The 13,184-nt window shown below is 55.9% G+C and overlaps 1 protein-coding gene across 4 annotated transcripts in view; it reads right to left on the reverse strand.

The window, feature by feature from the left end:
• Syt7 (synaptotagmin 7) overlaps window positions 1–12,113 on the reverse strand; it is a 60,435-nt gene extending 48,322 nt beyond the window's left edge. The window contains exon 1 of one of the 4 annotated variants that reach the window (XM_055613738.1): window positions 11,642–12,113. In XM_055613738.1, coding sequence (XP_055469713.1) covers window positions 11,642–11,672 — 31 coding nt within the window. In that variant the 5' untranslated portion in view covers window positions 11,673–12,113. The remainder of the gene's footprint in view (window positions 1–11,641) is intronic. The other 3 variants (XM_055613739.1, XM_055613740.1, XM_055613741.1) reach the window with 3 other exon arrangements.
• Window positions 12,114–13,184: the final 1,071 nt, after the last annotated feature.

Here is a 13,184-nt window from a genome sequence, read left to right on the forward strand (position 1 = left end):
AGGCTGCTTGCCCTCTTCCTGCTCCCTCGGGGCCACCAGCTGGCTCATCTTTAAGTTGGAATCTTGGAGTCTCATTCTAAATTTCTTTTTTCTTCCAGGCAATTACCTCCTGCTAATTAGGAAGCTAGGCTGCCAGTCCCAGGGCCCTGGGCTGACCCTCTTCTCAACCCTCAGGGATGAGGGTATGTGGAGGTAATGACTAGGTAGCACTAGTCACAAAAACTTCCCGGGTCAGAGCGGGTCAGGACAGGAGGGGCAGTAAAGGGGCAAGGAGTTTTAAGGATCCAGAAGAAGGGAAGTAAAGATTCTAGGAGGAGGGCCCCTGAGTGGGAGTGAGCCAAGAGACCAGGAGCTAGAGGCAGCCTAGACATGGCCATGCAGAATAATAAAGACCTGGGCAGCAGAAGGGGCCATAACACCTGCAGAAACATAGATACAAGGAAAGGAAGAGAGGGGTGAGATAAAGGAAGAAAAGACTGAAGGAGGAATCTACGGAACTGACACAGAGACATACAGATCTGCCTTCTTAACAGAGAGAAAAAAGAAGTCACCTGTAAAATGGTGAAGATTACAAAAGAGGGATGGGAAAGAGGGAGATACCGGGAGACTCCGAGAAAGAAGGAGAGAGGAAGGACAGGGAAGAAAGAGGAATCACTGCAAGAAAACCCCAGAGGGAAATGGAGAATCAGGGAGGATGGCAGCTCCCAAAGCCCCGAGAAGGGGCTACATCATTGTCCTTGAGGCTTCCCAACACCGGAACGCAGCCAGCTGGGCCTGTACACTCTCCTACACAGCCACAGGTGCGGGCAGGCAGGATGACAGTCCACCGGCTAGCTCATGCCCCAGATGTTCCACATTTGAGACAGCCAGCTGACTTTCCTCCATGCCTTCCAGTGGGCTGAGCCAGGGGACCCTCCTGGGTCACATGACTGGAGCGGGTGGGGCTGTGTGCCTCAGTCTCTCTGTGTCTTAGCAGAAGGGTCAAAGCACAAACAAGCAGTGTTTGCCCAAGGTCATACAGCAAGTGAGTGAGGAGACCAGACTCAAGAGCTAAGTCCCAATGGGGGGGACCCATTCCCTGCTGGGCAGCAATGGCAGATGAATGTGGATCTTGGCTGACAGCAAGTCAGACCTTGATCAGATCCCTGTGGCGTGTGGTGTACCACATGGAAGGGAACAAGGGTGGCCAGGGATTGAAAGAGAAGGCAGAAAAAGGGGGAGCGCTGGATAGGAAGGCTCTGCAAGGGCAACAATGGCAGCTAACTTTATTGAGGATTTAACTAGGTACACTGTGTTACTTACTTAACATGTGATGTGTGGGATCCCATTTGATCCCCATGACAACCCTATTACCCTATTATAGTGGGCTAGCCAGCAAAATGGTTCCAAACTTGGTGGCTAGCCAGGCCGTATTGAAGCACTGTCCAGAAGACACCTCTACTGTGGCATTATCTGAGTTCCCAGTTCCAAAAATCTAGGCCCCAAATGCCAACGGAGCTGCAGTTTTTCTTGCTGCCTGAAAGGGAACGGCACAAGGTCCCACATTTCAACAAGTCCCATTTTTAGGCCATAGTCTAGGCTTTAGCCTCTGCTCAGCCACTCACTGTGTGACTTCAGAAAGGTCGTTTGCCTTTTCTGGGCCTTGGTGCTCTCTCTCACCTGTAACATCTAAGTGCAGGGCCCGATAATGACAGCTCGTGCATGCATGGTGCCAACTTGCTGACAGACACGGCTCTGGGCGCTTCACATACCAAGATGACCCTGCGGCAGCACCGTTACCCCTATTTCACAAGCAGGAACGGGAGTGCTGCAAGCTTAAGCTGCCGCAGGTCGCAAAGCGGACCGGGACACAGCGGATCTGGGGATCTGAACCCCATTACCTGTATGTCTCCATGTGTGAGCACCTACGTGTGTGCCAGTGCATCATGCCTGCACACACACGGAGGCCAGAGGCCAACCGTGGGTGCCATTCCTCGAGAGCCGTCCCCCTTGGTTTTCATTTCATCTCTATTACCTCTTTATTTATTATTGATTATGTGCAGGGTGAGCACAGCAGGTGCCATGGCATGTATGTGGAGATCAGAGGACTCGCAGTAGCTTTTCTTTGCTTCTGTCACGTGGGTCCCAGGTTGAACTCAGGCTTAGGCTTGGTGGCAGGTGCCTTTCACCACTGAGTCATCACACCAGCTCTACCTTATTTTGATTTTTTTTTTTTTTTTTGAAACATGGTCTCTCACTGGCCTAGAGCTCACCAAGGTGTCTGGGCTGGCTGGCCAGCATGACTCAGAAATCCTCCTGTCTCTGCCTCACCAGGGCTAAGATTACAAGGGTGTGCCACTGTGCCAGGATTTGGTTTTTAAGTGTGTATTTTGGGGGATTGAACTCATGTCCTCATGCTTTCAAGGCAAGCACTTTACCAACTGAGCCATCTCCCTAGCCCAGAAATCCTACTGTTTCATCCAGAGGCCCCATGTTCTTGGTGGCTTTCCTGCACGTGGCTTATCCTTCCTTACCTGTTCATTTGTTCTTAATCAGAATATACCTGGTATAGCCATGCTGGGTCACACATGCCCACAAGAATCCCAGCACCAAGAAGATGCCAACCCTAGGGTGCACTTAGACATACACGCAGACACACACACAAGCGCACGCACACCCCTCTGGGTTTTGGTTAGTGTGTGGAGGCCTTGTGCCATGCTGAAGTTCATAGCCACGTGGTAGTGACGTGGGCCACCACACCCTCTCTCCTCTGCTTCCCTCTAGTGCTTGGGTGGCTGGTACGTCACATCACACACCTGCTGTCACCCCCGTCCCTACTGCCTTCCTCACGCCTCTCCTCTAACAGAAGCAGGCACCTTCTCCAGGAAGGAAGCAGGCTCAGGCACAGCCTGGCTCCCACGGCCTGAAGATGCCAGCCAACTCGGGGGTGGAAAAGGAGAGCCATCAGCACAAGGCTCTGGGGGGCTTTGGGTCTACGGCTACTACCAGGGACCAAGACTTTCCCCGATCTGGCTGTCATAACTCAACTCTCACAACCCCAGGGATGCCAGCCTCCCCCCCTTAGTCATTTCCACAAATGAGACAGATGGGGGACATGGGAACAGAGGGTCTGGCCCTCGCTCCTGAGCAGGGCTGTGCTACCACCAGGGCTCCTCTGGCTGAGTTTTAACTGCACCCCTCCACCCAATCCCTGGTCCCTACGCTCTCCTCCCCCTGCCCAAACATCTCAGAGTTCTGGGTATTTTTAGGCCTCAGCTGACAGGCTGTGAAATCGCTCCCTTCGCACCTCCCCAACCAGGCGGGGGCTGGAAAGGGAGGAATGGGGTTGGGGAGGGCCACATAGACAATTCACTGGGCTCCTCCCAGGCTGGCAGGTGCCAGGCAGGGAGTGAGGGGCTCCTCCCCTTTTCCCCAGATCTTCTGGCAAGAGGATCCCTCCACTTCGCCTGGAGAAGAATGAAAAAGGAAGGGACCTCCACTCTATTCAGGAACTGGAGAATGAAGGTTTTACAGGGACAGCCCTAAGCACTAACGAAGGTGCTGGGGACACCCTCTGAGTCCAGCTCTGCAGCCAAACCAACTCTAAGCACTCCCTTCTAAGAGATGGGCTGAGAGACGGGCTGGCTGGGATCCTAGTAGGATACACGCTAGGCAGCGTATCTCAGTGGTTACCACCCAGCCTGTGGAGTAAGAATGACTCAAATTCTTTATCCTGCTTTGTGGAATGACCCAGCCAAGACCCTCTGGTCCTCAGTTTCCTCATCTATACAACCTAGGCTAGCTGTGAAGCTTAGATTAAAAAACAAGGTAGTATACACATATATACACACACTCACACAATACTCTCACACACATATACATATGCACCCACAGTCATATGCATGAATGTGTACATGGACTCAACTGCCAACGTGTGTGTGTGTGTGTGTGTGTGTGTGTGTGTGTGTGTGTGTGCGCGCGCGCGCGCGCGCTCCCAGCACCTCAATGTAAGGCTATCTGTCCTGGGATGACTGCTCCCAAGGGAAATAGGAAGAGATATCCAGACCCTGCTGGAAATGGGCCTCTATGCCAGGGTCTGTGGGCATGGAGAGGGTGATGCCCTGCCTAGTTGTCATGGAGACAGTTTAGATCTGTTGGGACTCTGGATCCCAGACCTGGCAGCTTGAATGTGAGTTCCGTGGTTCCTGCTATGGTCTGGCTCTGATACCCAGAGTGGGGTGTGGGTACAGAACCACTCACTAGGAATACTGCCTATGTTCCTGGGGCCCTGGAAACACCCCCCACCCATCTCTGCCTTTTCTAGTGACTCCAGTGCTAGAAGGTCCCCACAGGGTCTCTACTGATGCCCATCCACATTGGCTACCATCTGAATGACCACTCCCCAAAGCAGCTTTGCTACGGTCAGGGCCCAGGTCAGCTCGGTCCTGAAAAGTTAAGGCCTTGGGCTCAACCCTGTTCAGGTGAGAGAACGAGGCCAAGAAGACTAAGACAGAAATGGGCAGGTATTTCCTGGTGAGACTCTAACTCCATTACCAGCTTTCTGCCAAGCCTCCCATCCCCCTCACACTGCTGCATTGTTACAGTTCTTTATAGGGATCTGTTCAAAAGGCTTCCATTACCTTACAACAAGACAAAACAAAACTGGGGATGTGGCTCAGTTGGTAGAATTTCTGCCTACCGTGCAAAGACCCTGGGTCCAATCCCCAGCACTTCATAATCTAGATGTGGTGGTATAAACTATAATCCCAGTACTTGGGAGGGAAAGGAAGGGAAACCAGAAGCCCAAGGTCCTCTTTGCCAAGGCAGAAGTTCCAGCCTGGAATACATGTGACCCTGTTGCTCCCTGTGTAATAGCCCAAATTCTATAATTTTGGAAGCCAGGCCTTTCCTAATCTGGCCCAATTTACCTTCCCAAACCTCACTCCAGGATACTGCTCCTTAGGGCCTCCCTTCCAGCCGAGTTCAGGCAATGCTCACTTCTGCATCAACTGGCCCTCTCAGGACCCTGTGCCTTTGCATGTGCTTGTCCCAGTTGCCAAATGCCTGGCCCGCACTTCCTCCTACAGCAAGCTCTTGCTTGGTCTTCAAGACCGAAAGCTTTGCACCCAAAGCTCTTGGATCCTGTAGCATGGCTGGATTCCCGAACTGACTTCTAATTGCAAGTCCTTGCCAGGGTGTTCTGCCCTTAGAAGAGTGCCAGTCACCCAGAAAGCACTCCACAAATCCGAGATACCTTGGACAGCTCCTGATTGAGGTGGCCTCAGTGAAGTACCCTGCCCAACTCTTCACTAAGGAAGTAGCATGCTTGTCCTTCCGGGAGCTTCCAGAAGCCCCGTCTCACACATCAATCTCTCAGCACGGGGTAATGTTGATAACAGCTGCCCTTCCATATCACGAGTGTTTACTACGTGCGAAGCTCTCTGGAATGACTACTTTTCTGGCCTCGTCTCTCCTCATCCTCCAGTCAGCAGGGAAAGAAGAAACAACATCATGCCTATTTCACAGAGGAGGAAACTGAGGCGGCAGAGGAAGAGTGAGACAGCAACAATTACCTCTATAGGAACTCACGTGGACAGTAGGTGGGCCCAGGGCCCAGGCTTAAGCAAGTCATCCCTGGTGGCCTACAGGTAAGGCGCCTAGCATATACAGAGTGCTCCACAAATGAGAGCTTGCTACCCTAGTGCTTCTGCCAACATTAGTGGTGGGGAGGTGTTGGCAAGCTGAGAAGCACTCCCTTAAGCTACATGACCTGCAAAGCACAAGGTACTCCATTCCTGGAGGAAAAAAACAGAGGCTCAGAAGGGTCCTTGGTCTGCTACACACAGGATCAGGGATTGCAAGGTAATCGACAGGGAACCCCAATATCTCACTGGGCCTGGAACCCCTATTGGGTGTTCTGATGAGCAGCTCCTCTAGGGGGCTCTGGTGTACTCGGGTTGGGCAGAGCAGAAGAGGGCCCTGCTCTGGGCTGGCCAAGCCAGCCACAGCCACAGCTCTCTGGCCCTGCTGACACTATCCCATAGTAATGAGACGGATCCAATTTGTACCCAGAGCCCCACCGGGAGCAGCTGCCGCTGCAGGGTTTGAAGTAATTTAATTGGACACATTAGCCACACAGCTTTCTCCTCTACTCCCCCGTTTGGGGCTTCATGCAGACACCCCTTTCACACTTACCCAGCCCTGGCAGGGAGCAAGCACACACACCAGTTAGGACAGACTCATTGGCACCCCTCTTCTCCCTTTTTCTGGGGATCCTGGAGGCACCAGAACCAAAGGTCCCCTTTTGCTGATGCAAACGGTAGCTCTGGAAGCCTACTGAAGCCGACACTCAGACCCTCCCTCCTGCCTCCTCCAGTGGGAAGAACAGGGTCAGCCCTTTCTCTCCATCAAGCAGCCCCAAAGGCCCTCATCCTCTCAAACTCCAAGGACACTGAAGGAGCAAGACCAGCAGCACCACAAGCCTGCTCTGACAATACCTTTGGTTCTGTCACTATCAGGGTAACTATTGATGCAGGGGACAGTCCCTCTCTTGGGGTCTGGGGGAGGGCTGCAAACACACACGAATAGAGTCAGACAATCACCAAAACAGATGAGTTCAGTTTAACCCAGTTTGACACACATGCGTGCACACACGCACACACACACAGCCACACAGCATCATGGTATTCTCGTCTCTGTAAACAGAATACTCCCACAACCCATCCCATGTTCACACCCATGCATGCTTACAGCTAGGTGAAGCCCTGCTCCCTGAAGATGGATGCCTCCGAGACAGTCAAGTTGGCAGGTCGAGGGTGTGGCTGGGGGCAGGCAGGATCCCTAGAGAGCCCACACCCTGCCAGGCTGAGTACAGGACTGAGGGAGGGGACCTCCCCTAAGCTTTCCGTCACAGCTCCCAATGCACCTCAATGCACCTCGCTATGAATACACTCATTAGCTGCTGTTTACAGCGGGCAGGGCACCCGGCACTCGGAGGAGCACAGCTATTACGGCCAGCCAGCTGCCGCCCGCACATGCACCACACACGTAGGTACACATAGCCGCCGAGCTTCTGCCGCCACCCCGTCTCCCCCTTCCCTCTCGCTGGAGCCCCACATGCGCTGTCGTGTGGATATACCAATTCCCCAAACATCCCAGCCCACCATATAACTCAGTTTCAGGCCCAACCACCCCTGGCGACACACCTATCCCGAGTGTCCCTTCTAGGTAGAAGCTGCCGAGCTTTCTTGAGCAGCCGCTGCACCAGCCCACCTTCCTACCAAAGGGCTGGAGATGCAGGCATCAACGCTGGGCACTCTCCAGTCCCTTCCACAGGTCCCATGCTGGCTGCCAACTCTGTTCCAACCCTCAGGGAATTCTGCTGGGTGAGACAAAGCCTGGCCCTCCAGAGGCAAATTGGACAGAGCCCAGCAGAGCTACTACCCCCTGCTGCCTGAAGGTCAGCACCTCCATGTCCATGGAACTGGCACAATTCGCTTGGCACCACTTGCCGGGGTTCCCTGGCAAGGTAGAAGGGTACCCAGGCTTGTCCTGGCACAGGCTGGCTCCGGCACCTGGCCAGAGCAGTGACCGCCCTGGTAGAGAAAGCTGACCTCATTGACCATGAGTGCCACCTGCGGGCACTGACCATGGAATGGGGACTACACACAAGATGCCTGCGCCCACCTGGGATATCTCAGTGTCTCTGAGGAGGCCATGGAATCGACTCCCCCTCCTCCACTCAGAACTGAGCTGCCCAGCTAGCACATGGCCCCCTCATCAGCTCCTCGCCTGTTGTTCTGGGCCTTCTTCCCCTGGGGGAAGCAGTTATTGAAAACGGTCCATCAGATTCAATAAGGATTCAAAGTCCCTGAGAGACTAGGTGGTGGGTGGAGAATAGGGGTGGGTAGGAGGGGACCACATGCTCCTCCTCTGCCCTGCCCCCATGACATGCTTCAATACCAGGGCTGGAGGACCCTTGGAGCCTGTGGGTCAGCTAGGACCAGGGCCGGCTGTTCAAAGACTTCTCTCTGCTTACTTGATGCCCACCTGCTCCTCTGCCTTCTAGCCCCCCTCAACCCCTTACCACCTATCATAAGCTGGCCCGTCACCAAGATCCAACCTTCTTTATCAGCCCTACCATCAAAAAAGGTCTTCAGGGCCATCTCTTTTCTCAATCCTTGGGTCCTTAAGCACTTAGCCCTATAGTCAAGTTGTCCCCACAGGGCCAAGGAACAACACAGACCAGAGTCAATGAGAGGCCTGTGACCACAGCAACTCTACCCTATACCCAAAGGTCATCCTCTCCCAACACAATGTTACACCTTGCTCAGCCTCAGACCCCCTTCCTGCCATACTTGTTGTGAAGACCAAGTGCTCTGAAGTTTTAACCTCTGCTGCAAGCCCAGGACACAGGCATAACAGCAAATGGAGTCTGAACAGATGGGGTCATCTAGGAGAGGAATGCTCTTTGAAGAGTTGTCAGGGAAACTGTGGGATAGTCTGACTTTGTTGGAGTTCTACACCCAGCCTTAGCTCTAGCCCCATCCATGGTCCTTATACCATAAACTTAACCTATTCGTTCAGCCCTAACCCCAGCCTCACACCAATCCCTTCATCAGACTCTGTCCTTAACTATGCCCAGGGAGTAGGACAGTTGATTTAGACAATTACCTTGCCATGCCAAGGCCCTCTGCCCTGTATGATATACAAACAAGTCTGCCCTCTTTTACACCTAAGGAATGACCTGCCTAATAGCAGGGGGCAGGGCCCACTAACAGGTGGGAGAGATGGAGGCTTCAGGCACTACTGTCAATTTTTGGGCCCAACAAAGTCCCAGACGCTTGGTGACTGAATAGAAAGGCCTTGGGACCTGACCTCGCTCTCCTAGCCCTTCTCTCTTTGGCCTTGCTCACTAGCTCACCGCAAGGTCACCTCTCCCTCCCTCCTCCTTCCCACTGCTGTCCTGCCTGTCCTGCCTGCCCACTGCAACGCTGACCCCTGCAGGCCTGCTGAGGCCCTGCCCAGCCTGGGGACAGTCAGAGAGATAAACTAAAAGAAGGTAGGGCAGGCCAGCTTTTGGATACAGAATGGAGGCAGGAGGCAGAGGACAGAGGAGGCTGCAGGTTGGGCAGGGGTGGCTGGACAGTATGGAGCAGGAGCTCATAGGTGTGCACAGGAAGGAACAGGTCTGCATCTGTCCCTGGCTCCTATGCTCTTCCACTACCTCGTCCTTTGTAATAACAGGAGCAAGAGTGCTTGGGGCCAGGGACCAGGTGGAAAGGGGAAAGCACCTGTCAGGTAAAGTCTCAGACTTAGAATGAGCCCTTTGGGGACCTGCAGAGGGGTGAGAGAGAAAACCTGTGCAACTGGTCTGGGGCATAAGGAGCAGAAGGGGCTTTCTTTCTTCCTTTCTCTCTTTTTGTAATAAAGCAACAGAGGGCCACAGGTGTTCCTGAGAGGAGCGGATGAGGAGACCAGGCTGTAAGAGGTACTGGCTCCTGTGGGACCAGAAGGGAGATGAGGGACTGGTCTGAGTCACACAGGAATTACTTTGCATATCTCACTCCTACCTGGTGCCAGGCAAAGGGGAGTTGTGGGTGGTTAGAAGTGGGGGGCATAGGGCCCCAGCTGTGGGTAGCTGAGTCTGGCAGGCCTTGAGTAAGCTGCTAGGGATGGGAACCTGACATAGAACTATAGGGATTCTAAGAAGTGACAGTGACACTACAGGCCACAAAAGGCCCCCAGAGGCCCCAGAGGATCAGGATTCAAACTTACCCTAACTGCTCCAACCTATTTTTGGTTCCTGTCAGACAGAAGAAAACCTCACCAGCTTCCTTCACGGTCAGAACCACCCTTACCACGGGCATTGGTGGAACCAGCAGTTTCAAGGGGCAAGATTGGGTAAGCAGGAGAGGAAAGGTCCAGGGGCTGCCAGCCTGTCAGGAGCAGCTGTGGAATCCAGGCCCTTTGCCCAGAAGATGCCAAGCACATCAAGGACAGAGGTGCTTGGAGGAGTGGTACATCATGGTGCCAAAGTATTAGAAGAGCGGGTTGATGAAGGCATGGCCCCAGGGCAGTGGCCTAACAACAGTGGAGACTGTCCCCACTGCAGGCCCTCCCATCCTCATTCCTGAGCTGGGGCTCTGAACTTGGCTGCTGAGAGTGAGCCAAGCAAGACGATGCCCCTGCCTTTGGTCCAAATCTAAGAAGTGGGCATTCCCTGGGGGAAAATGTCAGGGCAGGTGACCTGGGTCCAGACAGATGAGGGAAGTGCCCCTCAAAGGTAATGTCCCTTCAACCCACACCTAGAGGACATTCAGAGAAGGGCATGAAGCTCCAGAGGACACTGAGTCTCAGACCCAAACGTTGAGTAAGTACAAAGTCCAGCGCTCAGTAGGTCAGCCTCGGTGGACTTGGAGTGCCCCATTAGGGAAAACAGCAGGTGTGGACTGGGCACAAATGGGCAAAGCCAGTGTCCACCAGCTTGCTACGCAGAGCTTCAGAGCTCTAGTCCCCTTCTGTGAAGGGTTTTGGGGGTTGGCCTTTCTCCCCTCCCCTTCCCTGCCCACAGCAGGGAAACTAGACTGTTGTAGGAGTAGGTCTCAGGCTGGAGCCCAGCTCTTAGCCTTGGAAAGCTGCCCAGAAACAGACCCCAAAGGGCAGGAGGTGTGAACTAGCAAAAGTGGGGGTAGAGGGGTTCTGCTGGGTCTGGAGGAGTATCCCAGGTGGGAGCTGGAACTGAGCCTGGACAGGAGCTGCAGGGGACCTGTCTACAGGTGGGCACTGCGTGGGGGAGGCGTCAGGAGCCAAGGAGGAAATGGCAGAGCAATTTCCCGAGGAAGGAGGAGAAAATCCTGGCTTGGGCTCTACGGAAGCTAGATAGATGCTAAGCCTACAGTGGGCTCCCAGGCCACTCCCTTTCAGAAAGGCAAAGGGGTGCGGCCCCCTTCCCCTCCCTCCCTGGTAGGACCGGAGTGAGTTTGGTGCTCTTTGGGTCCCCCTCCCCAAGCCTAGAAGAACATTGCCCCGCCACCCCCATTGTCATCCACGCTGCGCTTTCTCTTCAGGTACCCCTGCTTCCCCCTTCACCGCTCCTGCGGTTCCCCACCCCCCAGAAGCCTCTATCCCCCGCCACTGCACCAGATTCCCACTTGCCCCCTGGAGCCCTCTCAATTCACAGTTGGTACCGCAGATGACACTCCGCTCCCCTGTGCCCACAATCTCGGCCCAGGGCTGCCAGGATCCTCCTTGCCCTGAGGTCCCCCAACACTGACATCCCCAGAACACTGGTGCTGGGGAGCAACGGGTACACCTCTGAGGGCACTACCCGGCTCCCACGGGGACCCAGCTCCTCGCTCCGCCACACACGTTGTCCTTGGGCTGTTCGGGGGGTGAGGGGGGGAGGTCCTTGTGGGGACACTGCGAAGCCGGCCCCGGGCATCCAGCCTAGCCATGTCCCGATCGCCGGGTCTGGGAGTCTCAGTCTCTGCCGCTAGAACCCACGCCCCCGGGGCAGGGATGACCCTGGTAGAAAGAGGTGCAATTCGTGCGGCTCCAGCCGACAGCAGCCCCAGGCTGGGGCTCCGAGACGGCGCCCAGGCGCTGCAGCCATCCTGCCCGCCGGTGCGGGGCGCCCCAGCCCGCGCGGGGCCGCGCTTACCTGGGCTGGCCGCCTCCGGGTCCCGGTACATGGTCCCCTCGTCGCCGGCTCCCTCCGGGCTCCTCAGAGCCGCCAGCGGCCGCGCGCTGCTCTGCCGCCGCTGCAGGGCATGGGGCCGGGCGACCCCCGGGGGCGGGTCCGAGGGCGGGGGCCGCGCGGGCTGCACAGAGCCGCGGAGCCGGGGAGCGGGGGCCGCCCGCCAGCCCTCCCGGCCGCCCGCGGAGCACGCTGCCGCCGCCGCCGCCGCCGCCGAGCCGCGCGGAGCCTCCTCCCTCTGGCCTGCGCGCCGCGTGTGCGCGCCGGAGCGTGTGTGAGTGTGTACGAGGCGGTGTGTGTGTGTGGTGTGTGTGTGTGTATGTGTGTGTGTGTGCGTGCGTGCGTGAGTGTGTGTGTGTGTGTGTGTGTGTGTGTATGTGTGTGTGTATGTGTGTGTGCGCGCCCGGGGCACCGCCGGCGCCGCCCGCCCGCCGCTGAGCGCCACGGCCGCTGCCACTGCTGCGCCCACTGCCGGCCTCGCGCTGCACTGCAGCCCTGGACTGGCCGCCGCCGCCCGGAGCCGCCCCGAGGGCACGGCCGCCGCCCCGCGCACCTCAGGCGCTCCCGGAGCCCCGCCTGGAAGGGCGGCGGAGCTCCACGACTAGCTTCGTCCAGGCTACGGAAGATGTGATCCGCTCGGCTCGGGCGCCACGGGTGGCCTCTCACGCCACAGGGTCGCCCCGCTGGCCACCTCCTCCGAGGTGCCCTCTGACTCCGTTCCAAAGCGTGGGGATCCACACCGGGTTTTCCGCTCGGTGGCCTCTCGAGGGCGTTAGCTCTGGACTCGGAACCGCGGAGGGCCGGGGAAAGAAGGGTTGGTGGGTATCAAAACCAGGAGTGGAGTATGTTGCCAGCGCTGGGCCTCGGTCTGACGGTCTTGTCTTTCCCAGAGCTGGCCCGCTGCAGGAACGGGTAGGACTAGAATCTCCATGGGGACTAGGTTTCGCGACCCTCCCCACTTATTCCAGCTCTCTGAGTAAAGAAAGCAGCCGTTAAGCCTCTATTTGTTCTTCTTTCCCTTAACCCAGTGCGCCCCTTATAGGAAGGAAATCCCCCTTCTCCTGCCAACCTTGAGGATCTTTTGGTGTGCTCTCTGCCCGTAATCTGTTCAACATTGTCCAAACCTGACGGACTCTGTTTTTCTCTACGGAATAGAGACTATTTGATTCTGGGGCAGGGAGGAGACAGACTCGTGTCTCAAGAACTTTAAAGGCCCAGGACCCAAGCTTAGAGCTTAAGGTATCAGGCCTCCTTGCACACGTCTACACAAGGACTCACCTCCTCGTGCCCAACACACACGAGCATACAAACCACCTAGATCACAAAGAGTCACCGACCCTTCCCATGATGCAGGTCTTGCCCCTGCCCTGCACGGAAAGGGGTGGGTAAGACAGCACAATCTTTGGGTTACAAACGTCAGCCTCCCTCCTTACAGGCTCCCAGAAAGCCACCTAGCTGGCTTTATACTGTGTGTGTGTGTGTGTGTGTGTGTGTGTGTGTGTGTGTG

This window comes from Psammomys obesus, unplaced genomic scaffold (assembly GCF_907164565.1).
Source record: "Psammomys obesus unplaced genomic scaffold, mPsaObe1.curated_primary_1811, whole genome shotgun sequence".
NCBI classification, from domain to species: Eukaryota; Metazoa; Chordata; class Mammalia; order Rodentia; family Muridae; genus Psammomys; species Psammomys obesus.